This window comes from Camelus ferus, chromosome 13, assembly GCF_009834535.1.
Source record: "Camelus ferus isolate YT-003-E chromosome 13, BCGSAC_Cfer_1.0, whole genome shotgun sequence".
NCBI lineage: Eukaryota > Metazoa > Chordata > Mammalia > Artiodactyla > Camelidae > Camelus > Camelus ferus.
Window position 1 is genome coordinate 15,847,357 of NC_045708.1, and position 24,934 is coordinate 15,872,290.

Consider the following 24,934-nt stretch of genomic DNA (forward strand, 5'->3'; position numbering starts at 1 on the left):
TCATAATAGCCTAAAATTGGAAACAATCTAGACGTCCTTCACCAAGTGAACAGTTAAATAAACTGTGGTACAGCCACACCATGCGACCACTACTCTGCAACAAAAAGACGCAAACTGTTGATACTCACAACAGTTTAATGAATCTCCAGAGACTTATGCTGAGTGGAGGGAGAGGGAAATCCCAGAAGATTCCATACTGTATGACTCCTGTCAACAGAAATAATCAATAACCAATCTGTAACAAGAATAAAGGAGAGTTTTATTTGAGCCAAACTGAGGACCAAAGCCCAGGAGACAGCCTCTCAGGTAGCTCTGAGGAACTGCTCCAGAGAATCATGGTTTTCAGCACAGTTTTGTATCTTGTCAGAACAAATAACACCAAACATGACAGGGGTACGTTCCATCAAAGTTTCAAAAAAAATACAGATTAGCAGGTACACAGCAAGTCAGGATGGTCTTGGCACCTGAGGAGGGAGACTTATCAAAGGAGTAGTAGCAGTGACATCTCAGGGAGGGAGGCATTTATCTCTATCTTCAAAACCTACATTCCTTACTTCTGGACAATACACCCTTTTCTTTAACAGTTACAGAAAAGCAACAATGTAGGTTTGATAAGTCCCAAGGCAGGCTGTTCTAGTTAGTATAAAGTGCAAGCTAAGTCATGTATAAGCCAGAATGCCTGCCCCATACCTCAACATGTGAAAATTTCTTCCATCTCTCCATTTATGTAATATTCTTGAAAGGACAAAACCACAAAAATGGAGAACAGATTGGTAGTTGCCAGGGGTTAAGGAGGGAGTGGGGTTGATAAATGAGTGGATGTGGCTAGAAAAGTGCAAAAATGAGGGATTCTTGTGCTGATGAAAATGTTCTGTACCATGACAGTATCAAAGTCAATAACTTAATTGTGATACTGTACTATAGTTTTGCAAGATGTTTCCATTGGAGGAAACTGGGTAAAAAGGGTACACTAGTTATTTCTTACAACTGCATATGAATCTATAATTATCTCAAAATTTAATTTTTAAAAGGATGTGTGAAATATAAGCCTAAATTTTGTATTAGATTCAACAGGCATAAAATTCATCAAAATTTAAAAACTGCTCTTCAAAAGACGCCCATTAGGAAAAGGAAAAGGCAAACCAAAGACTGGGGGAAATCTTTGCAACACCTATATCTGACAAAGGATTTCTACTCAGAGCAGTTAGAGAACTTTTACAATATGATAAATACAATGCAATTAAAACCACACTGAGACAGGACTTCACAACCACTAGCATGACTAAAATTGAAAAGACTAATAATACTAAGTAGTAGCAAAGATGTGGAGAAACAGAACTATTGGATATTGCTGGCGGGAAGATAAAATGGTACCAGTGCTTTGGAAAACTGCATGGCAGTCACACGTAGCTATTTACCCACGAGTAATGAAAGCATATATTCACATACAAGAAAGACTCATACAGGAATGCTTTTTCATAATAGCCCCAATCTGTAAACAACCCAAATGTCTATCAACAGGTGAATAGATAAACAAATTGTGCCATATCCATACAACCAAATACTATTCCGCAATAAAAAGGAACAAAATACTGTTATACACAAAGACTTTTGAACCTCAGAATGAATGAACCTCAGAAACATCATGCTGAGCAAAAGAAGACAGACACAGAAGATTGATTCCATTTATATGAAATTGCAGGACAGGCCAAACTTACCTAAAGTGATAGAGTAGACAGTGGTTGCCGGGGGGCTGAGAGCAGGGGAGGGCACTGACTGCAAAGCAGTAGGAAGGACGTTGAGAGGGTGATGAAAATTTTCTATATCTTGATTGTGGTGATGGGTATAAATATTTCTCAAAAATCATCAAACCAATAATGTGTGCATTTCACTTTATGTAAATTATAACTCAATAAGCTTGATTTTTACGACACAATGCTAGACTATTTTTTGGTCTTAGATTCAACAGACACAAAAGTACTCTGCCAACTTGCTATTAAAGTTTCTAAATGCTCACTAAATTTCTGTACTTAACTCTTCCGCTCCCATGGATAACAGTTTGCCAACCGGCTGTGGTCCGCGGACCACACTTTGAGTAGCATTGCCCTACCCAACTTTGCCAACTCCTCAGGTATTTTAACAGACACCCCTGTAGCCTTACCTTGCAAAATTAGGTTGGAAAGCTGGGAGGCAAGAGAAGAGGGCACTCAGAAGAGAGCCCAGGGTCACTGGGTCTTGAATACCGGCTTGTGCGGCAGCCGCAGCACCCGGTACGTGTTAAGGCCCGGCACGTCGAAGCCGGGGGACAGCCCGTGGCGGTCCAAGGGATAGAAGTTGACCAGCTGCCCATGCTGGGCCTCGAGGGACAGCCAGGAGTCGCCGAGCGGCAGCGCGCACGGAAACTCGCGCGCCACGTGCAGCTGGAAGACGCGGCCGCGCAGGTGACGCAGCGTCAGCGTGCGGAACGCTGGGGGCACCAGCGCCTCCACCCGGGGCCCGAACTGGCGCAGGCGCAGCTCGCCTGCCGGCCCGGCGCGCACCTCGTAGAAAGTCAGGTTGCCGAAGGTGAAGTAGCCCGCGAAGGGGTGCGCGCTGGGCGGCGGGGCGGGGCTGAGCTCGGCCTCCCGAAGGGCCCTCTCCATGGCCGGCAGGAGCACTTCGTAGGCCTGCGCCACCAGGTCAGGCCCCGGCGGCCGCGGCCCGGCCAGGAGCAGCACGAGGCCCAGGCGCAGCGGCGGCACCAGTGAGAAAGTGGCGGCGTAGCCGTCCAGGTCGCCGTCCTTGCGCACTACGCGGTAGCCCCGCTGCGCGTGGAACTCCCACGGTGTGCCCGTCTCATTGGCGAAGTAGGCGCCGGGGCAGGCCAGCAGCGGCGCCAGCAATGTCTTGGCCGCATCGGGTCGCAGAAGCCGCTGGGGCCCGCTGCCCAGGAGCACCATGGCCAGCTTGGCCAGGTCAGCGGGGGTGGAATACATCTGGCCCGACGGGCGATACCAGCCGAGGTCGTAGAGTGGCGCCGGCCGCCCGCTGCCGTAAAAGCCAGCTGCCAAGCGGGCGCGTACAGGAGGCGTAAGATCGAAGCCCGTGTCTACCATCTCCAGCGGCTCCAGGACATTCTCCAATATCCAGCGCTGGTAGTCACCATGGGCGGTGTGGGCTGCCAGGACATGAGCCAGAAGCGAAAAGGCCAGCGTGCTGTAATGGCATCTGGAAGAGGAGGGGGTGAAAGCTGGGATGCAGCTGAGGATGGACATCTCTAGGCCCTAAATAGCCCCTTCCTACAGGCTCGGACTGAAAAACCACCAGTTTATTTGAACTTGGCGGGACCTGCTTCACTGCATCCCAGGTGGCCAGACCCAGCAGAGACTTCGGAAATCATTAGCGACAACTCACTATTCTACATCTGGAAAGAGGAAGGGCCAGAAAGGAGCAGAGAATTGCCCAGGGTCACAGCATTTTTGGAGGAGACCTGGGCTTGGCAATGCATCTGGGAAAGTGGTAAAACAAATCTCCTTGGTCCTTTACAGTTTAGTGTAATTGCTTTATCAGATGGAAAACTGGAGTCTCAGACTAGCAGGGGTTGGAGTTGGGGTTGGGGTAGGGGGGGAATAACGATAGCTATCATGTCGCTCAAGGATAACAAATAGGAGGCGGGATTTCACCCCTCCCTTCTTATATCAACCATGGCAGACACCAAAAATGGGTAGTAAGTCTCTTTTCTTTCCCAGAGCAGATGCAGTTTCAGAATGTCTAAAATAGGGCCTCAGAAAGGTACAAGAATGGATGAAAGTGCACAAATCCTATTAGACATTCCTGAACTCCAGCCCAATCTCCTTTTTTTAACAGATGAGGAAAATGAGGTTCATAGAGGCAAAATACTTCCTCTGAGGTCACACAGCAAGTTAGTGGCAGAGCTGGAAGGACTCTAGCCTACATATGCCTGAGTATTACCTAGATCCTTTCTTCCCTAAGAGAAATGGGGCCTGAGGTTCAGCACTTGGAGAAGCAGAGGGGCAAATTTAGAAAAAGGGCACTGCCTAGGGCCTGGAAGGGAGCATCTGAAGCAAAGGAGTGCCAGCTGTCCTCTGCCCAGCTCCACAGCCCCACTGCTCCAGGGTTTGGGCGTCTCTGTTCAGTGGCTACTCCAGCTATCCCCTCCCTATCTCATCAGCATCCCATTTATTTTCAGCATTTGGCAAAATCTGTATTTATCTTGTTTGTCTGCTCACTGTTAAGATGTTCACTGTCCACTCACAGGAATGCAAAGTCCATGAAGAGTGACCTGGTTGGATCCATTCACTGCTGTTATCTCAGTTTAGCACACAATAGGTGCTCAATAAATGCTGAGTTGATTAATAGAGAGAGCATAAGGTTCAAACAGAAATGGATTTGGGCCCAGCTCCCCACTGCCTTGCTCTGTCATCCCTCTGTGGGCCTCAGTCTTCCCAGCTGTAGAATAGGGGTTATCATCAGTGATCTCTGAGGTCTTTCCTGGCTCTGACCACCTAGGTTCTCTTCCAGGAGGGGGTGTGTCACCTTCTGAGGTTCCTAGCATTGGCAGAGCATCAAGGCTCACTCCTCACCTGGTTCCTGGGTCCGCCACCAGCACATCATCCTTGAGCAGGCTCAGGGCCTCCTGGGTGCTGCCCCTCCACAGCAGCGAAGTCGAGCGGAGCCTTCGGGGCAACCCTAGAGGGGAGCAGTGGTCAGACCTGCTGGGTCAGCTGAGGGTGGGATGGTGGAACCATGGGTGCACTCCCTCTCTCCACCACCTCCCATGGGTTGAACGACAACAACAAAATCACCTTAAAAAAAAAAGTCTAGCATGGACTCTAATCCTGCCTGTGTTTCACTGGGCAAGCCATTCAACCTCTCTGAGCCCTAATCCCTTCATCTGTATATGAGGGAAATAACAATTATATCATAGGGCTGGTGTGAAGACTTGGTGAAATAAAATGCTTAGCATGGTGCCTGGTCATAGTAACTGCTCAAAAAGTAATTGTTATCATCACCGATAGAAGTTTGATTCCATAAAATTGTTAAGGTCAGTGTCCAAATAGGTTTTGTGGAAATTGCTCCTCTGACCACCTGGAATTTTCTGGATTAGGATTCTTTCCATCCATTCACTCAACAATAGTTTTCAAGCATCTCTTTTGTGCCAAAGACTGTTCTGGGTACTGGAATTCAGGAGTGAACAAAACAAAGTCCTTTCCCATGTGGAGTTTACATTCTAGTGGAGGGGACAGACAAGAAGCAAATAAACATTCATGGTATCGAGAAAAATAATTCCACGTATGAAGGGAAGGATTGTTACTTTATAGTAAGTGGTCAGAGGAAGGCTTTTCATGGAGAAGATGACCTGGAGGTGAGACCTGGAGGACATGAGCAAGAGAGCCACACAGCTCTATGAGGAAAGAATATCTCAGGCAAAGGGAAGAGCAAGTACAAAGGCCCTGAGGCAGTAATGTCTTGGTATGTCTAAGGATCGGCAGGAAACAGCCAGTGTGGCTGAAGAGGAGTGAGAAAAGGGGAGACTTTGGAGGTGAGAAATACTAGGGGTACAGGCACCAAGTACTTAGGGTGCTGTAGGCTACTGTAAGGATTTGGCCTTTTTTCTGAGTAGGATGTGGCCACTGCAAGGATTTGAGTAGAGGAATCATGCAATCTGACATATATCAAGGTTGCTCTGACTGCTGTGTGAAAACAGACTTTGCAGGGCACTGGCAGAAGCAGGGAAGCCTGTAAGGAGACTTGCAAGTGATGGTGGATTGGATGAGGGTCCTAGCAGTGGAGGTGATGAAGAATGGATGGATTCTGGACATATTTTGATAGTGGAGTCAACAGAATTTGCTACTGGAGGGGGTGTGGAGGGTGTGGGAGTGAGAAGTATCAGGGATGCCTCAAGGCTCTAGGCCTGAGCAACCCGGGTTTGGAGTCCCAAGTCCTGGGTTTAAATTATGATTCAAACATTTCTTGTTGTGTGGCCACAAAGCATGTGCTTTACCTATCTGAGCCTCTACTTGCTCACATTTAAGTGGGCTGAAGCACCTGCAGTGGTTTTCCTGAGGTGTTGCAAGACTTAACTAAAAATGGATGAAAAGCTCCAAGAATGGGAGAAAGCTCTAGCTGAGGGTGAAGGTCAGTCGTAAAAGACACTGAGAGCCTGTAACAGAGTTATTCAGGAAGCTGTATGCTCAGCTGGCCCCTTTGGGACTGAGAGGAGACATGTAAGGTGTTTTTAAACTGACTACACAGAGCCAGCCTAGTACTGGGTTCCCCAGGTATAGATGACCAAGCATCCGCAATGTACCCCTAGAGGGAGCCCTGGGTCAGATTATAACCAGGAGTGGATTTAATAGAAGGCTCATGGAGCAAAAGCTCTGGGACCCCACCCCTGCATGACCCCTTCCAAAGCCTGTATCCAAGTTTGAATTTATAATATTGTACTTTTAAAGAGGACCCCCAAATTATATCTGCATCAGGCCCCAATAAATCTAGGTCTATACCTGGCTGGTAATAACCAGAGCTACATTGACAAATACCTACCGTGTGCCAGATATTCTGCTATGTGGTTGACATTCATTAGCACATTTAATCCCCTAAAATAGCAGGAACCAGTCATTTTACAGAGGAGAAAAACAAGGCTCAGAGCGATTATGTAACTTTCCCAAGATCACACAGTTAGGAGGAGGCAGAGCTAGAATTCCAGTGCTGGTGCCCTTAACTGCTGGGCTGACCTCCCTGAAGACTCTGATCCTGTCCTGCCTGGGCAACTTCAGGAGGCTCCATTCCCTAGCTGAGCCTCAGGTTCACCATCTGCTAATGGGAGTGATAGCCAGCTATGTCCAGAGCCTGAGAGCTCAGGCCTGAACACACTTTGTAAAATGATGAAATAGTAGGCAATGGAGAGGGATTCCTACCGTCTAGAGCTGATGGGTTGATGACTGCAAATATGAGCAATAGAAGGTATTTGGAGTGGTGCTGATGGCGCCTGCCTTCTCCCCCTTCACTGGGTCAGTCACCACGCAGCACAGCCCCCTGCCCACCTACATGCACACCTTCTCTCTAAACCAGCCCTCCTCATTCACAGGTGGCAAGTTGGCATAAAAGGCAGTGGAAGGCCCTTCACAAGCTCCCAGAGCAATCCCTCAGCATCCAGCCCTTTCCTGAGCCAGTCCTGCCCAATTCCTGTTGACTGGTTTTGTCTTCCACTATCCCAGCGTGCCTTTGCCCTCCCACCATGTTGACTTCTTGACTTTTTAGCACCTCTTTTGTTATCATTATCATCAGTATTATTATATAATTTATTTTAATAATTCAGCTACATGATTCAAAATTCCAAAGACACCAAAGGGTACACAATGAAAAATTTTCCTCCCACTCTTCTCCCCAGCCACCGAGTTCCCCTCCCTGGAGGCAACCCAATGTTTCAATCTTTTTAGTTCCCTTACAAAGATATGCGATGCACATGTAAACATATATATATAATCATATACATAACATATGTGTGTTATATAATATGTACATTATACTGATTATGCATATACATTCATATGTATGTGCATTATGTGTGTATACATTATTTTATTTATTTATATGGTAGCATTCAGTATGTGCTGTTATGAGCTTTTCTACCCACTTAACTTTGTATCTTAGTGCATCTCAGTACATAAGGACATTATTACCCTTTTTTTTAAGGGCTACATAGTATCTGATTGTATAGCTATGTCATAGTTTATTTAGTTATTCCCCTATTTACGTTTAAGTTACTTCTATCTTTTTTTCCCTAGTACAACAGTGCTATAGAATAACTGTGTACATACCTCCTACTGCACATGTGTGAATACTCTGTAAGAGAATTTCCTAAAAGTGTAATTGCTGAGTCAAAGGATATATGCATTTTTGTGGTGGATGTTACCAGTAACCCTCCATACAGGTTGCACCAATTTAAATTTCCACCACTCATGTAGAAGAGAGCCTGTTTCACCATAACTTCACCAACTCAGTACACCCACCATTATGGCCTTTACCAATCTGATGGGGGGAAATGTCTCTCAGTAGATTTAATTTGCATTTATTTTGTTATGAATGAGGTTGAGCATCTTTTAATATGTTTTAATATTCATAAGAGCCATTTTTATTCCTTTTCTGGGAACTATCCTGTTCCTCTCCTTTACCCATTTTTCTGTGGAGTTATTGGTCTTTGTGTTGATTTATAGGTGATCTTTATGTATTAAGGGAAATTAATGTATAATTACAGAATATATATAAAATATGTAATTTGCAGAATTGTCTCCAAAATTCACTTGTTGAATTGTTCTTGATCCAATAAGCAGATCTTGACCTGTCAGCTTGCTTTTGACCTGCCAACGGATTTTGGTTTCTCTACTTGATCTAAATTCCCAGGTTTCACCTCAGCTTTTTCCTCGTCAGCTCTTTCTACCCTTGGCCCACCATCCAGGGAGGGTAAAAGGGAAGTATGGCCAGTTCAGAAAGAGAGAGTGGGCTCAGCCTGGCTGGATGAGAACCTGTTCCTTGGTTCCCCAACCTGAAATGGTTTGGGCTGAGCTAGATTAAATGCAGAGCCACTCACCTGAGAGCTGGCTGGCCATCCGTCGGAGGGTGACAGGTGATGGCCTTGGAGCTGGGCCCACCTCCTGCAGCCCATCCATCAGGTTCTGTTGTTTGGGGGCTGATGCCATGCCCAGTGGGTTGTTAATGGTGAAGGTGCTCGCATAACGTTCCAGAGGGTCATCTAGAGAGGCTACGATGCCCTCCTCCCACAGGCGGTACAGCATGAGGACGGGAAAGATCTTGGAGATGCTGGAGATCCTGGAAGGGGGCGTGGTGGGGAACAAGGGTGCACAGAGCATCCTGTTGGCCCCACAATCCACCTCCACCCCGTGCCTCCAGCCTCCAACATTCTAGTATAATAGGAAAATGCTGAGTCTGCCCTTATTCAGTGTCTCAGATAGAAATTCACTAGCCTCTGCTAGTGAATTTGGGATGCTAGAGAACATTCCAGAGGCAGTGAGCCTGGGCCAGATGACACTCTTGAGCACCTACCCCATGCTAGCCCCTTCATCAGGCACTTCCCACTCTGGGAAAGATCTGCCTCTCAACAGCTGAGTGGCCTTCCGCAAGTACTAGACTTTCCTGAGATTCAGTTTAATTGTCTGTTTCATGGGTTGTAAAAAGAATTGAATGAGATTGTGCATACAGAGTGCTTGGCCACATACTTGGCAGGCAACAAATGCTCAGTAAGTGATAGCAAATATAATTATTGCCCCCTGCCTGGCACATAGCAGGTGCAGTGTGAATGGAACCCCTGTAATCCTCACAGCACCTCTGGGAGCAAATGTTCACTTTGCGTGGTGAGCTTTAAGGATCCTGCAGGCAACACCCAGGAGGGCAGACTCTGGGTGTGCAGCAGATTGTCCCAAATTGCTCCCATCTGGGCCACTGCTGCTGACTAGCAGAGACCTGGGATGAAGGCCCAGGAACTGGCTACAGTTTCTTTGTGGCACATGGAAGAGGGGTAGGGCAGTGGCCTTTTCTGATTTGGGTATAAGAGCTCTCCAGAAGGGATTCCTTCCTGACCTGTTATCGCTGTGGTGTGATGTTAGGCACTCTCTGGTCCTCTCTGGACCTCAGACTCCTCATCTATAAAATTGTCAAGACTTAATAAAGGGCTCTGATAGCTCAGACCCCCAGTCATGATTCTCTTGAGTCCCTCTACCTCCTAAGTCCCCCTTGTCCTCCCATCCCTCACCCCCTCCACAGGACCCTGTTGGTCCCCAGCTGACCGGTACATGGTGTACTCATTGGGGGGTCCAGAAGCCGGGTCTGAACCATTCTTCCTTCCAAAGTTCCTGGTCCAGAGCACAGTGTCATTGTGGATGACTACTGCAGACATAGCAGCCAGGCCTGGTGCAGACAATGCCTGGCGCAGGATCCTGTCCACCTTGGAAGAGAAGCAGGTGGCTCAGAGTACAGGTGCAGAGACAGGCTCCTCCCCCTGCCCACATACCCCACTTACCATTCTGTCCACCATGGGATTCAGCCTGGTTCCCACCCCACACCCTGACACACAGCACCCCCTGCCTGGCTCCCCTCCATTCTCTCCCCCTAGTGGCTGGAGGGGATCCCAGTGAGCCTCTAGGTCTCAGGTTCTCAAACTGTGTCCCATGGGGTGGGACCCCCTCCCAGCTGCAATCAGAGCAGTCCTCTGGAATCCGTTTTATGTGTAGGGTTTCCTCACAAGACTTTTGTTCAAAGAAACATTTCCTTGGAAAAATATAAAAGGAGGGAGGGAGTGAAACTACTAATCTAATCAAGCCTTTGTCTGATGCCTTAGAAAATCTCCAGTAGGCCTAGTCTGATTCCCTAGTGTTGGAGAATTCACTATTTATGGAGGGCCCCTAGGCACTCTTTGAACATTTATTGAAAATACCTAATTATTTTCAATGATGAAATATAATGATGATGATAAGAGCTAACATTTATTGGATACTTAGAATGTGCCAAACACAGTATAAAATGATTTTCGTACATTGTCTCACTTCATCCTCATAATAAGTCAGTGCTAATTTCTCCTCATTTTGCAGATAAGAAAATTAAGTCTGTGAGATACAAAATGACTTGCCCAAGTGGCTGTTGGTTAATGGAATCAGGATTAGAATGCCATGCAAACTCCAACCCCAGTTCTTATTAACTGCCAGACCATCTGGTTGAGAGGTTTCACATACCCTGAACTAAGCTTGGTCTACCTGAAGTTTTCACCCCTGCACCAGCTTTGCCTCTCTGAACCTCAGTTTCTTCCTCTATAGATAGAGATCCATGAAGTAGTCATTTAAGAGGTTAGTGAGGTGCCTGGCATATACTAGGTGCTCACTGGAAGGCAGCCATGGTTATTATTGTTGCTTTATTTTTTTTAATTGCTTTGACCCCTGGGAGTCACATAGCACCCTTCTCCTCCCTCTCTTCACGAAAGCTTTCCATGTATTTGCAGGCAGTCATTGTTCTCTCTGCATTGGCCTACACCCTCTTTTATGTGGACACATCACCTTCGTCCCCTTCAACTGTTCCCTGGATGAAGTTTCAGCACCCTCTCCACCCGCCACCGCCAGGCTGCTGCTCACACACTGCTGATCACGTTTCATTTGTCTGTATGTCTCCTGAGGTGAGTGACCTAAGTGGGTAGGAGGTGGGGTCTGAATGGCACAGACTGGAGCTGGCTGACAACCCCCTCTAGTGTTGAGCCATCCTGCAGTGGTAAAAGTCGTGCTGTGGGGTGAGTGTCTTTAATCCTATTTCAATGGCTTCTGTGATCCTCTCACTTCCACTTATGGCCCTACCAGGCTGAATTTTCCTGCAGTTCTCTTTATGTGCCTTGTACTGACTCTGCTGCCTCTGGGCTTTTGCACATGCTTTTCCCTCTATCTGGAGCATACCCTTCATACCCTCAAGCTCCCTTATTGTAGACACGCCTATCCTTTGGGTATCTCCTACTTATTCACATCTCATTTCAGACAACACTTCCTCCAGAAGCCTTCCCTGACTCCAAGGCCAGTTCTTTTGTGTCCCCATAGCCCCCTAAACATCTTCTATCCTCACAGTAACCCTATGTTATAGCTGTCTTAACTGTTCCCCTCATTCCAAGACTAGTAACTCCTTGCGAGCAGGACAGTATTTTCTTCCTGCCATGTCCCTGGTACCCCACACAGAGTAAGTGCTCAAGAATTATATGTTGACTGAATAAATGAATGATTGCTGCTACCAGTGCAGAGGGTGTGTCCTCCCCTTCATCAGCCGGGCCTAGCTGACACAGCCAGCCCTCTCCAGGGACATCACTGACCTTCTCCAGGGCCTCCTTCAACACAGGGAGAGGATGGGCCAGGGGCACAGGCTCAGGGTGCTGAGGACACATCCTCACGGGGTCAGAGGTCACCTCTGGCCCCAAGGAACCTGGAGGGAACATCACATGGTGAGTGGAGGGGACAGAGATCAGGATAGGCATCTCAGGGTCATCAGAGATGAGGTGGAAAGGTGGCAGCAAATGCCAGGCTCATGCCTTGGGGCCAGCCTTCCCAGTTGGCACAGCCTCACCAGGAGACATCAGCCATGGGCACCAATGGGCAAAGGGCAGGGTACTCCCGGGAGGAGACAGCACTGTCCCACACTCACCACCCGCTGCTTGGCCTTCAAGATGCCACCCTGGCCACAGATGCCAGTTGACAGCCCCTCTTTCCCACATGACCAGCTTCCTCCCTCCACGTGGTCAGCAGACTCAGACAGGATCCAGGTCTGTGGGACAGGCTTAGCCACGTCTCCCAGTTCTGATTATATATGTGGGTGGAGAAGTGGACTCGGGGCCCTACTTAGGCCTCAGGCCTAACCACCAGGAACAACTCATTCCATCCCCAGAGCCGGCATCCAGGCATCAGTGTTTGAGTCCCATTCTGCTCTTGTTCAGGTAGATGGCTTCCTTGGAACCTCAGGGAGAAGGTGTGGGCCTGGGCAAGACAGGATTCAGGCTGTGAGCCCATCACAGTGGCCCCCAGACCTCTCCGCATCCTCTGAGGATGGTGTGGGGTGGTAAGGGCACAAGAACCCCCTAGGTACTGCACCCTTCTCAAAACCTTTCACTGCCTCCAGGGACCACCCAGAACTGGGAGAAGGCTCCCTGAGGGAGGTTCACTGTGGACGCAAACTCTTTAAACCCTCCCACCGCTTGAATCACACTGGCTCTGTGACTTCTTGTGGCCAATAGAATGAGGCTGAATTGATTTTATGCCTCCCCCAAAGCCATGTCTTAGTCGGCCTAAGCTCCTGGGGAACACTGCCCCTTGTGGACAAGCCTGGGATAGCGAGCTTGAGAGGGAGGGTCCACATGGGGGAAAGGCCCAGCTGACTTGGCTGCTGCATTGGAGAGAGCCCAGGTTAGACCAGCAGCAGAACTGCCAGCCAGCCCACAGACTCATGAAGCCAGTAGGTTTGGGGTGGTTTGTTACTCAACATTAGATAACAGATATGGTCCCAAACAGGAAAATTACAAACTTTACAGAAGCTCTCCCAACAACTCCATGATATAGGTTTAATAATTGGAGTGGGGAGGTCTCCGCCAAAGCCCAAGCTTTGCTCAGCCTGGGACCCCAGGTCAGCCTGGTGTCTACAGCCGTGCCTTAATGTGAACTTTAACGTGCACAAGCTCGAAAATCGCCTGGGAATCTTGAAATGCAGATTTGATTTAGTAGACATTGGGGTAGGGCCTGGGTGTCCTCATTTCAAACAGCCTCTCAGGTGATGCCCATGTGAGGGTGAGGACATAGATCACGCTATGTGTAGTCAGCAGACCCAGAGCAGATCCATAAGCTATTTGTTTCCCACTTGTGACAAATTAAATACAAAATTTGAAAGAAAGCATTTAGAAACTTTTTATAGCAGTTTCTCAGACTAATTTTGTGTCTGTTGAATCTAATTATTCAAAACTTTGGCTTTTATTCTGTGGTCTTTTTTTTCCATTCGATTTCTCTAATAATTCATTTCTATCTAGTAGTACTGGTCTACTATGGATTGGTAGTTTGATAGTTTGAGAAGCATGGCCCTGGGGGACAGATCGACCTGCTTACTTGGGGACTATTTGCTTGAGGGATTAAGATGCACCTGATAAAGAAATTTACCCTAGAAAGAAAGGGTTGGGGTAGGAGAGGAAGACGCTGGCAAGAAAATAAAAGGAGCCATTTCTGCAAAAATCTATGGGACTTTGGGAGCACAGACCACCTTGTTGAGCCTTTGGCATCTATATCACAGGATGACTCAGAGAAATGGAGAGAGACATTCTCCTCAGCTTTAGCAGAGACCTGAGATTCTGGACCATCCAGGATCCCAGCAGATTGGAGGGTCCAAGGGTTGCTTTAGCAACAGAGGGCCTGGACGTTACCAGCAACGGTGGCTTATTTGCTGAGCCCTGACCAGCCCAGGGTGGAGATGCTCTAAGAAATGGCAGCTGCTGTCCATGGACACCTGTGTTGTTCTTTCCAAGGCCTTAGATGTAGCTGAGGGAGGGTGTTTAAAGGAGGGCAGGGCCTGGAGATCCCATCATGGGGGTTGAAAGCAGAGCAAGAGAAATATTGTTGGCACTTTTTGGGTTTTACCTGAGTTTTACCCCCAGAGTCAGTGGCTTAAGAAAACCCCAGTGGCATTAGACTCCGTTTATACACAAGGACATCGAGGCACACAGAGTACAATGAATGGCCCAAAGATGCACAGTTAATGAGATTTGGAGTCAGAATGGAGGCCAGAGCTTCTGAGTCTGAATCTTATGGTCTCCCCCTGCACCCTCAGATCAAGAGTGGCAGCTCTAAGCCGTGAGGACCCCTGGGGGTAGGGAGGAAGTCAAGGATGTTCCTATACTCACCTTTCTGCAGCTTGGGGAGGTAATACTGCCACAGGAAGCAGCCAGTCATGAGCACAGAGAGCAGGAAGAAGAAGCTGCAGGAAGCAGGGAAGAACCACTTCTTTTTCACTTTCAGCAGACTGAGCTTCCGGCCAGCCTGGAAGGGAAAGGATGAGGCACGCCCCCATGGGGATCAGCCAGAGGGAGGAGAGATGGGGACCCCTGCTCTGGCCTCACCTGTGCCTTAGGCTCACCCAGACATCAGGAGAGCCCACAGCTTGGGGTAAATTTCATACCTGTAAAACCAAGGCCCTTCCCACTGTGGCCTCTTCAGCAGCTCTGCCGTGCTTGCACCTCTGTACCTCTGTCCCTTTGCGTAGCCTGTTCCTTCTGTTGGGCATGCCCTCTCTCTCCTATGTACTTAGTTAAATATCTAAGAACAGCTGAAATGCCACCTCCATCCTGAAGTCTTCCCCAACTCTCCTTCCAAGGCACTTGGTATAAGCCTCCGTTGTGGTGCAAATCCAGCTCTCTCTGTAGAATATTAGCTAATCCATCTCATGGAGTGTGAGTTCTCCGAGGGAGGGGCCACTTCCTCACTTTCTCTCCTCCGTGGCCTCTGGTTTATCCTGGATGCTCAGTACACTTTGTGGAGTGAACATGTGGGTTCTGAGAACACAGGACAAGGCTTTCCAGGAGACCCGCTTCCCTCCACTCCTTGCCACACACCCACTTTCCAGAACATCTGCCAACGGTGTGTCCTTGAACCTGGAGGGAGCACAGCAGGCCTGTGTAGAGCCCCCAAAGTGTGGTTGGCACCTCACAGTGGTGGCTGGTTCTGGGGAGCTGGTTGCATCACCACGTCCCCCATGTTGCTCTGTCCAAATAAGTATAAAAACCACTGTAGGAAAAAATTAAAAAGGGACCTGCTGGGAGATCTCAAAGAAAGGTGGAGCCCAGAGAAATGGGGCCCTTTCCCTCAGACAGATTTGGGGGCTGAGGAAGCGCAGCTTGGGAGGTGGGCCAAGGCAGGAAACAGGGAGTGTAAGACAATGCCAGCAAGGCCTAAAGTCCAGCAGAGAGAGGAGGAAGAGGCTGGTTGGGGAAGTGGCAAGGTATCTGGAGAGAGAGCATGTGTGGCGACCTGGCCCCAGGAAGAACCATGGGTTTCCTCACAGCCAACTTAGAATTCTGGAAACACAGTACCACCTCCAGTTAGTGTCCCAGAGATGGTGCTAAGCCTTTTAAGAGGAGTGTCAGAGCACCCTGTGGGATGGGTGCTATTAGTGCCCTGATGTTACAGATGAGGCTCAGAGAAGTTAAGAGACTTGCCCGAGGTCACACAGCTATTGCAGAGCTGGGATTTGAACCCAAAGTTCAGTCTCTGACCTAATCAGCCAAAGTTGTGGAAGAGCCTTCACGATCATTTGTAGAACCCTCTCATTTCCAGGTGGGCAAACTGAAGTTACAAGAAGGAAAGGACTTGTCTAAAAAATAATAAACATCATATGTTGAGTGCCAACTTTATGCCTGGCCCTGCACTGTTCATTTAACAAGTATTACCCTCAGCTCCTTCCCTGGGAGGTCTGCAGCCCAGAGACGCTCACCTCTTTTCCCCTCCCTGTCCACTCTGGGACAGCCCTCCTTGTCTGCTCATTCATTCAGGATACAATCCACAAGAGCTGGCTGTGTGCAGGGCACAGTGTTAAGCCCTGAGGTTTCTGAGCCTTTGGCCAACATCTGTCTCTGTTGGAGCCAGCAGGATGGTAGAGAGGTTAGACACAAGGTCTCTGGGGCCAGATGAAGCAAGGCTGCTTGATTCTGGCTCTGCCCTGACTAGCTGTGGACAAATGATTTCCCCTCTTTATGTCTCAGTTTCCTTGTCTGCTTAATGGAATGACCGTTGTTCCTACACCTCATAAAATGTAGGTGAGAGTAAATGAGATAATTGCATGCGAAGTTCTAGAAACTGGCTGCTCACAAACTGGTAGCTAGTGTCATTGTAATAATTTCTCTGGGAGAGAGATGTAAACAGAACATGTCAGAGGGGTCTAGGGGCTCCGAGGTACCCATGAGCTCAGCCTCGGGGTGGGAGGGGGAGGACAGCTTCACTAAACAGATAGTTGGGGATAAGTTGGGAGCACTCGGGTGAGGGGCCTGGAGATTGGAAAAAGAAAAACAATCAGTTTCTGGTTTGTTTTGAGAACTCAATGAGTTAATTTACATAAAACACTTGTAACTGTTCCTGGCCTGTGATGCAAACTCTAGAAATGTTAGTGATGACAATGAAGGTGATACGGGGTGATTAATGATTTAGGCCAATATTTGATGCAAGCCTTTGTGGGGCTGTGCCTCACCTGGGTCTTCATTCTCTCCATGGTGTGGAAGAGTCCAGCCCCTTGAGGATTCAGATCTACAGCCCAGTAGACCCTGTGATTGGGAAACTGAGTCAGTGGAGTGACAGTAAAGAGAGGTCCTGGAGGCTGGAAAAGGGAGGAGGGGAACAGAGAAATGCAAGAAGACAAGGAGGGGGATTGAGGATGGGAGGGGGGCCAAGCAATCCCCCATTTTGTGAAGCCCCACCTCAAAGGCAAGGGGAAACGAGCTCAGAAAAAAAATTACGAGGGTGGCTGACTGTCCGGATCTGCCCAGATCTGTCCTGATTTTAGCACTGAACATCCCAAACCCCTTAGTCCAGGGGAAACTGGGCCAGCTGGTCACCCTCCTTATCATTGCCTCTGCTTCCAGCTCCTCCTCCCACTTCAAGCCTCAGAAACAACCCTGCCAGACCCCTGGGTGCTTGGCGCCAACTCACCTTCTTCTGGAAGGCTCAGGAAGGACAGGGCAATTCAGTTCCAGCCATGGTTGGACAGTGCCTCTGGGAGTCCCCTGTGTTTCAGGGGACAGAGATGGCTTCCTGAGCTCTAAGGCACAGGCTTCACCCAGGCGCCCCAGGGGCTGGCAGATGTGGCGCCTGATTTCCCAGCACTAATCCCTTCCTGTGTCCTGCGCCAAGGGGATTAGTTCCTGGGGACCCTAAGCAGCAGGGAGGGGGCACATCTGTCAGGGAGACTGGGCAGCACCATGTGACCCAGGATGTTCCAGGCTAGCCGGCAAAGCAATGCTCTCTCCAAAAGGAGTGCCTGCCAAGCCCAGTGTGTGTAGGAGAGATGATAGGGGCCACCAGGAAATAGCCTGGGGCTGACCCACAGGCTTCCCGGATCTGCCAGCCCCAGCTACCTCTGAGGAGCCCTGGGCTCCAGAGAACGCAGTTTGAAGACCACTGAGGTCAGCCTAGTTGCTACATATTCAGATAACTCGGTTCAAATCCCAGTTTTGTAACTTCATGTCCTCTTTGGGGCTTTTTTAAACCTATAAAGGGGATAATATCTATGTTACTGTGAGGATTAAATTGCAATGTGTATGCAAAGCAGGTAAGCCCAAGACCTGGCACTAGTAAGGGCTCTGTTAAAGCTAGCTTCTTTTATAACTTAGCTTTTGTGCCACAACTTCTACCCAGCCGCAGTGGCAGATATCAGATCTTTCTCAGTGAATATTCTAGAAAGTCACTATTTATTGATTTTATTTGGCACACTAGAATTACCTAGAGAGCTTTCAAAAACCACTGGTGTCTGGTTCCCAGGGAGGCAGCCTGGATGGGCATCACCATCTTTGAAGACTCCTCAATGATTCTATTGTGCAGTCAAGGTTGAGGACCATTGTCCCACACTATTGTGTCTCCACTCATTCTAAATGCGTGTAGGAATAGCCTGAGGATCGACTTAAATTTCAGGTTCTGAGTGGATGGGTCGAGGTGGGACCTGAGAATCTCCATTTCTAACAAGCTCCCAAGTGATGTTGATGCTGGTCCGTGGACCACACTTTGAGGAGCAAGAATTCGCTGCAATTCGTGGATTGCACCAGCATCCACATAATTATCTCAGTAAAGCCTCACAATTGCCTCCTAGCCACCCTGTGGTTGGACAGGTCTTGAATTATTCTATTTTGCTGATGCTCAGGGTCAGGTATGTGAATGGGTGAAGATAAGCCTTTTGAATCTTCTGTATCCCCCATGGGCAGAAATCTGGACTGACCCAGAAAAGAGCTTGATAAATTAGAGTGAGAAGAGATCTGAATAGTTTTGTCCAAACTCCACATGTATGGCTGGTGAAACAGACTCAGAAAGGAGGTGACCTACCAAGGTCACATAGAAAATTCAGTGACAACAATGGAGCCAGGTTTTCTTTTCCATTGTATCTGGCTGTTTGGTTCGTCTTTACTGAGGCTCTGAGCAAGCTGGGCAGCCTACCTCTGAGTCACAGATTGAATGCTGACAATGTGCCCCATATAGGTGCTCAGTGCTTTCTGTTACCTCCTTTGATCATCACAACAATCCCTTGAAGCAGGTTTTATTCTGTCCCCATTTGACCATGAGGAAACTGAAGCTCTGGAAAGTGAAGTCCCCAGGAAGTGGCAGGCCTGGGATTCGGACCCAGGAGTCTTCTCTGTTTTCCAGACACTAATGAGCCTCCCATGTTGTTTCCCCCACCAGACTATGAGGTTTTCTTAGGTAAGGACCATGTCTCATTCTGGTTTATGCCACCAAACCAAGGCTGAATATTTGAATCAGCAAACCACTCTAGGGTTCTGCACTTCCGCTGACAAAGACCTTGATCCCCAAGACACTAAATCCTCTCTGGGAGCTCCTCACTTAGCCCTTGCCCCTTGCCCCTTGCCCCAGTGCAACCATTTCTCTCCACCCAGACCAACCCCTGCGACATGACCAAAATTAGCCAGACCAGAACCCACATCATGTTGTACAGCAAAATAGCCACATGGTGGCAGTAGATGCCCATGTGTAAAATCTTCTGGACCAGTCTGCACCTCCTAGAAAGGATCATTTATTTACTCGCTAAATGGTTTTCTTTCTCCAGGCATTTGTCCAAGGGCTTTGCATCCATGAACCAAGAAAATCCCCATAATAGCCCCGTGTTATTCATCCTCTTTATAGTTGAGAGATCCTGTTAGTCCTTTGCTGAAATAACCTTCCATGGCTGCCCACTGCTCTTTGGAAAAATCGAAATCCTTACCTTCATAGTCTAAACCCTACCCAGTAGACCCTTAAGTCAGACTGCTGGGGTTCAAATTCCAGCTCCACCACTCCTTACTTATGTAACCTTGGTCAAATTTCTTTGCTTCTCTTGGACTTCAATGTGCTGATCTGTAAAATAGGGTAATGAGATAGAATCTACCCCCATGTGGTGGGAGTGAGGGTTGTATAAGATAAGACACATAAAGCACAGAATTCCATGGCTGGCACACAGCAAGTGCCGGACAAATGGCGGCCACTGTGATTACTGTCAGACTCAAGGGCTTTGTTCAATGGCTAAACTATTACTATTTCGTCTTGCTTGACTGTTTTCCTTTGTTTCTACATTTTCTCTCTTCTCTGATTAAATTTATTCTTTGGAACTTGGGGAAGGCGTAGGAGTCTAAATTCTTTCTACAAATGAGGTTGGCAGAAGACATGGGAAGATTCCGTAGGGTCCTGCTAGGTTACACACGTGCAACTCAGGTTTTACTAGGGAAACTCAGAGGCAGAGGGCAGCAGTTGAATGAGGCACTGGGTCGTCCATCCTGTGGATAGAGGTGTGGGGACCCCCACATACCTGGAACCATCCTGAAAAAGAGCGCCTCCTGACCCCATCCGTCATTAATTGACTTTTTAACAGACACGTATGAGGTAAGTCAAGTAAAGAAAACCTGGTCTGAGCTCAAGCTCAGGGGAATTGTTTGCAGGGCTAAGGGCACCTGGAGACCCTGTAGGAAGTAGAGACCATGTGGAATCATTTCTGCTTTGGGAAGGGAGCTCCCTCTGGAACCACCTGCTATCTCGTTGCTGGGTACCTGGAGTGAGCCCCCAGGGTCTTCCAGTACAATCTAAATTGTTTTTCAAAGGTCCATCCCCTGACCGAGGAGCTCATCCAACATAATCCTGCCAAACAGAAGTAGAAATCAACAGGGGTAGAAAGCAACTGGGCTTATAATGAGACTTCCAATGGTGTTGGCAATGCTGGAGGAGACATTAATGCTGGGGCAATGGTACAGAGCCCATAATGGAGGCCTGAGCCATCTGGCCATGGAGTCCATGCCAAGCCTGGGAAGAGAGCCCCATGTTCAGACAGAGAAATGGCCTGGAGGCACTGGGCTTGCTCCTACAGCAGCTGCATGGGCTTCTTGACTTGGCTGAAGGTGTTAACCCAGAAGCAGCAGGAGCTACTGGCCAATGTGGCTACTCCCCTGGCTGGCTAGTAAATAGTCCAAAGCTATGTGGTTATGCAACATAGCCTGAGCTAAAGAGTCATGATAACCTTCTTGGCATTGAGAAACCTGGCTGTCCCCATAGTAATTTCCTTCCAGAGTAGTTATGGATCATGATTCTTCCTATCTATGGGAGGAAAACCTGCAGAAAACCTGCATGAAAACCACATGCTTAATACCAGGAGTGTCTTGTGTCAGTGGCACCAGAGGCTGGGGCTGGGAAGGTTACCTTTCCCGTCGGTCTTGGGTTATTAGGACAGCTCATATGCAGGTGGCATTATGTCCAAGGAGAAAGCAAGGCAGGACCTATATCCAGAGCACAAAATGATTCTGTGTTCACAAAGGGCACTGCTCAGTATTCTGTCTGTAGGCCTTAATACCATCCCTGCAGAGAATGAGAACGTGGTTGTAAAGGCCCAGGGCATAGCAGTTGGTGGCTGTGGCCAGCTGGGAGCAATGCCTTTGCTGTTGTCAAAGAGTGAGACACTGATAAGATCTCCCATAGCTGGGTACAGTGGGATGGGGAGAGTGGAATATTCAGTACTGTGATGGGTTCATGCCATGGGCCCTGGCCTGGGCAAATACTGGAGGCTGTTCAGCATTGCCTGTCCAGATCCACTCCTCCACCCTGGTCTATTTCCTGAGATTGCTTGCATATGTTCCTGCTAGATTTGCTGGGGTCTGTCATGCTCCTGGGATGATCAACTGATCTGTCCTTTCCCAGAGTATTTACCTCCATAGGAACCCAGGAGTCATTCTACTGCCTGACACATCAGGTGAACTTGTCCCCCTCCTATGTGCCCCCAGAGGATGATGAGGGAGTGGCTAATGTAATTGCTTTTTAAGTCCTCCACACCAAGGCTCGTTTGTACCCACCACCTGGAGGTGGCAAGTGTGGAAGAGCAAGCAAATTCCATGTTGGCAGCTGGGGGGCAGTGCCAGAAAGATAATTCCATCACCAGATTGTATCAAACCAGGAAATCCCAGCACATGATTGAAGTGCTTATCAGAACGTGAAGAGTCTAGGTGTTACCTCCTTGGTGGAAGAGAACAGCCACCCCCATATGCCTAAACCATGTTCACAGTGGTCAGAATCCATGGGAACCAGTTGGCTAATTGTAAACTGGCCAGATCCAAAGTTCATTGTGTCACCTTGAGCCACCATGAGCCACCATGTGACACATGTCAACGTTACTGGCAAGTAATACACATTCCGTGAGCACCAGTGACTTCACAGGTCAAATGAGTCCTCATTGGGCCATCTCAGCCCCCCCCCCCCCCGCCTCCATGGTGGTTTCACTGTTATGGTGGGTCCAGGCATGGATCTAGTGTACTAAAGTGTATATGATGGCCACAGAGTCTTAATGAGCTTTTTCATTCCAGATGCTCTCTTCCAGATGAGGCGGGAAACCCCATAAAAAGACCAGCAGGACCCCCAGGCAGAGCCACTACTCTCCTGCCAGCACCATCCGGTTCCCTGGCCCAGAGGCTCTATCTCACTTTTTGCCTCTGAAACGGCCTACTTATCCCTAAAATTCTATTGGTTCCCTGAGCTCACTCCTGATTAGTTATTTCCTTCACTCCTGATTGGTCCATTTCCCTAACTTGTGACTGGTCCTTTTGTAGTACTTCATTTGCATGGAGACCACTCCTGATTGGTCCATTTCCCTCACTCTTGATTGGTTACTTCTCTCCCTCCTGATTGGTCCACTTCTACAAAGTTTGTAGTCAACTTCCCTTATACTTCATTTGCATACGATGTTGCAAAATGTAAACTGGCAGCCTATAAAAGCTTTGTAAACCTACAGATGGGGTCCAGAGTTTGGAGTGTTATAACGCCTGCTGGCGTTATAAACCTGAGTTCTCTAATTCTGCAAGTGCTGCTGTGTCTCTTGCCTGGATCCAGATTGCTGTCGCAGCTGAGCTGTAACACTGAGCTGTAACACATTTTTTCTCAATACAGACGCAGTACGTTACTGTGGGTTTGTTCATATATCACATATAGATGGAGTTTGTGGCTGAATTGTTGCACACCTATCTCCACAGCAGGTTTTATACCATATGGACATTCTCCTAATGGTCCAGTTCTGAGTGATCCAATGGGCCTGGCCATACAGTGAGACCATTAGCAATGGCCCATGAAGCTATATAAAAGGGACTATTTACAAAGGTGTAAGCAGGCCATAGGGAACCTTCAAGGGTGATGCAGTACTCCTGGGCTCATAACAGGGAAGATGCTACTGCCCTTGGGCCAAAAAGGAACATGGAAGAAGGAGAGAGAGCCTCCCTGAGAGGAGTGACCCTCTGTGAAAATACCCAACCAGCCCTAAACCAGCCCTAGGCAACCGCACAAGTGGGAACTGAGGAATGAGCACCTCAGCCTCCTCCTTCCCTCTCATACCCTGCCAAGGATCCCTGTTGACCAAACTCAACTGGAAGCCACAGGGCAAAGGCATCTGATGGTGCGGTCTGTGCAGGTTGGCCCCCTGGTGGAAAAGGCAAGAGAAGGATGGAGAGTGGGCCTCGAGGGAAGAGGGAGATACTGACACACAAGGGAGAGTGGTGATCTTAGATAGGGCAGTCACAGGAGTCTTCACTAGGAAGGGATCATTTGAGCAAAGACCTGAGATGGTATAGTAACTCATCTAATCCTCACAATTGATGAGGAAACTGAGGTACAGCACTCAACTTAGTTTTTGTCCAAGATCACACAGCTAAGATTTGACAGAGCTGGGATCTAAAGTCAGGCAGCTTAGCTCCAGAGATCCTGCTCTTAAACAAATTCGGATATAGGAAAGTCATCATGAAATGAAAGGGCAGAGAAAATGTCAGGACATATAAGACTGTAATTGGCAATCATAGATGTTATTTATTGAGCATTAACTGTATACTAGCCACTGTTTTAGGTGCCATGGGGGGATATACAGTTGAACAAGATGCTGTCCCTGCCCTCAAAGAATCCATCATCTAGCTGAAGGATGGGGTGGAATATAGAAACATGTACAAATCAAATCCCAGCAGAGTGTGTACATTCTATAGAAGAATTACAGATAAAATGCTGGGAAAGAGGAAAGAGACTTATCACAGCTGGGTTGAGGGAAGCTTTCTGGAGGTGGTGACTTTGGAAGAAGTGAAGAATTATAACAGCAGAAAGGGAAAGATAAGGGTTTCCAGGGGAAGAAACCATGTGAGCAAAGATGTGGCTGCATTTGGGGGATGGCCAGTCAGTTGGATTAGAGTGCATGAGACTTTTGTGGGAGAGAGATGATTTTAGGTGGGCCACCAACAAGGCATTAAGTCACGCTGGATCCCACAGTGAGGTAACTTCCTTCCCAATTCTCCCTGTTGGAGAAAAGTCTCAGCTTAGGGCTGGCATATCTTTCAAATGTTAACATTTGCTAATCTCCCTTTTGAACCCAAATTTTACAGGTTTGGATCTTCAAAGCAGGCAAACAAGCTCTGGATGGAACTTCATAACATCATTTTGTTTTCATTGTCTTTAGTTTGCAGTTAACGTCTACTTGAAGCAAATGATACTGGTTTTGTTTTTTTTTTTTTTTTACAGATAAATTATTTATTTTTAATTATTTTCCTTTACAGGCAAATTTATTAAGGAAAAATAGTCAATTTAAAGGGACAGCGTTGAATTAAACATTCAAGTGGCTTACAGTTATGGCAAAAATCACAAAGGTGGTACACTAATGACCAATGTTTAGGATACTCTGGGATAGAGAATAAAGCATGTGAGGGAGAGTGGTGGGGAAAAAAGGCTGGGAAGGGAGTCAGACCATGGAGGGCCTGAATACTAGGGTAAGGAGTGTGGCTTTTATTCTGTCAACAATGGTGAGGCGTTGGCTCAGGAACAGGCAATGAACATGCTTGGCCTCTGAGTGCAGGTGAAGGGGAGACTAGAGGCTGGGACAGCACTAGGGAGGCCGCCGTAAGACTCAAGATGAACAAATAGAAGGCCCTGGAGCAGGGTCCAGGTGGTCCAGCTGAAAGAGAGGACGGGCTGGGTACTAGAGCCCACGTCAGGTTGGGTCATACGGCGCTATCTGGCTGACCTGGTGAATACAGGTGTCTTTTCCAGAGGTGACCGACCTTTGAGCCTCCAATCCTCCTCTCCAGTGTGATTTACTAAGAGAATCCAACAGTCTCTGACTGGGCTTTACTGAGAAAAGGTAACATCAGAAGAGGCCAGCCCACCACCGTCTC

At 48.1% G+C, this 24,934-nt stretch overlaps 1 protein-coding gene and 1 long non-coding RNA gene across 2 annotated transcripts; one reads left to right on the forward strand and one right to left on the reverse strand.

Annotated features, from left to right (window-relative positions):
• LACTBL1 (lactamase beta like 1) lies at positions 1-17,289 on the reverse strand. Its single transcript, XM_032495411.1, has 9 exons — positions 17,214-17,289; positions 16,756-16,842; positions 14,420-14,555; positions 11,858-11,967; positions 9,807-9,964; positions 8,594-8,832; positions 4,584-4,689; positions 2,162-3,207; positions 1-207 (listed from the first exon to the last, which is right to left on the reverse strand). The coding sequence occupies exons 2-8, from the start codon at positions 16,774-16,776 to the stop codon at positions 2,226-2,228; spliced, it is 1,752 nt and encodes a 583-aa protein (XP_032351302.1). The 5' UTR covers positions 16,777-16,842; positions 17,214-17,289; the 3' UTR covers positions 1-207; positions 2,162-2,225.
• LOC116668291 lies at positions 2,975-24,918 on the forward strand. Its single transcript, XR_004325409.1, has 3 exons — positions 2,975-3,498; positions 11,012-11,182; positions 24,810-24,918. It is a non-coding gene; the product is annotated as an uncharacterized LOC116668291 (long non-coding RNA).
• Positions 24,919-24,934: the final 16 nt, after the last annotated feature.

Bases quoted from the DNA above. Each gene is read 5' to 3' on its own strand.
- LACTBL1 (XM_032495411.1), bottom strand. From the start codon at position 16,776: ATGGAGAGAATGAAGACCCAG. The intron at 8,833-9,806 runs GTCAGCTGGGGA...GCCCCCTTCCAG, and splicing joins AATGAGTACACCATGTACCG to GATCTCCAGCATCTCCAAGA. The intron at 3,208-4,583 runs GTGAGGAGTGAG...CTCCTCTTCCAG, and splicing joins GTGGCGGACCCAGGAACCAG to ATGCCATTACAGCACGCTGG.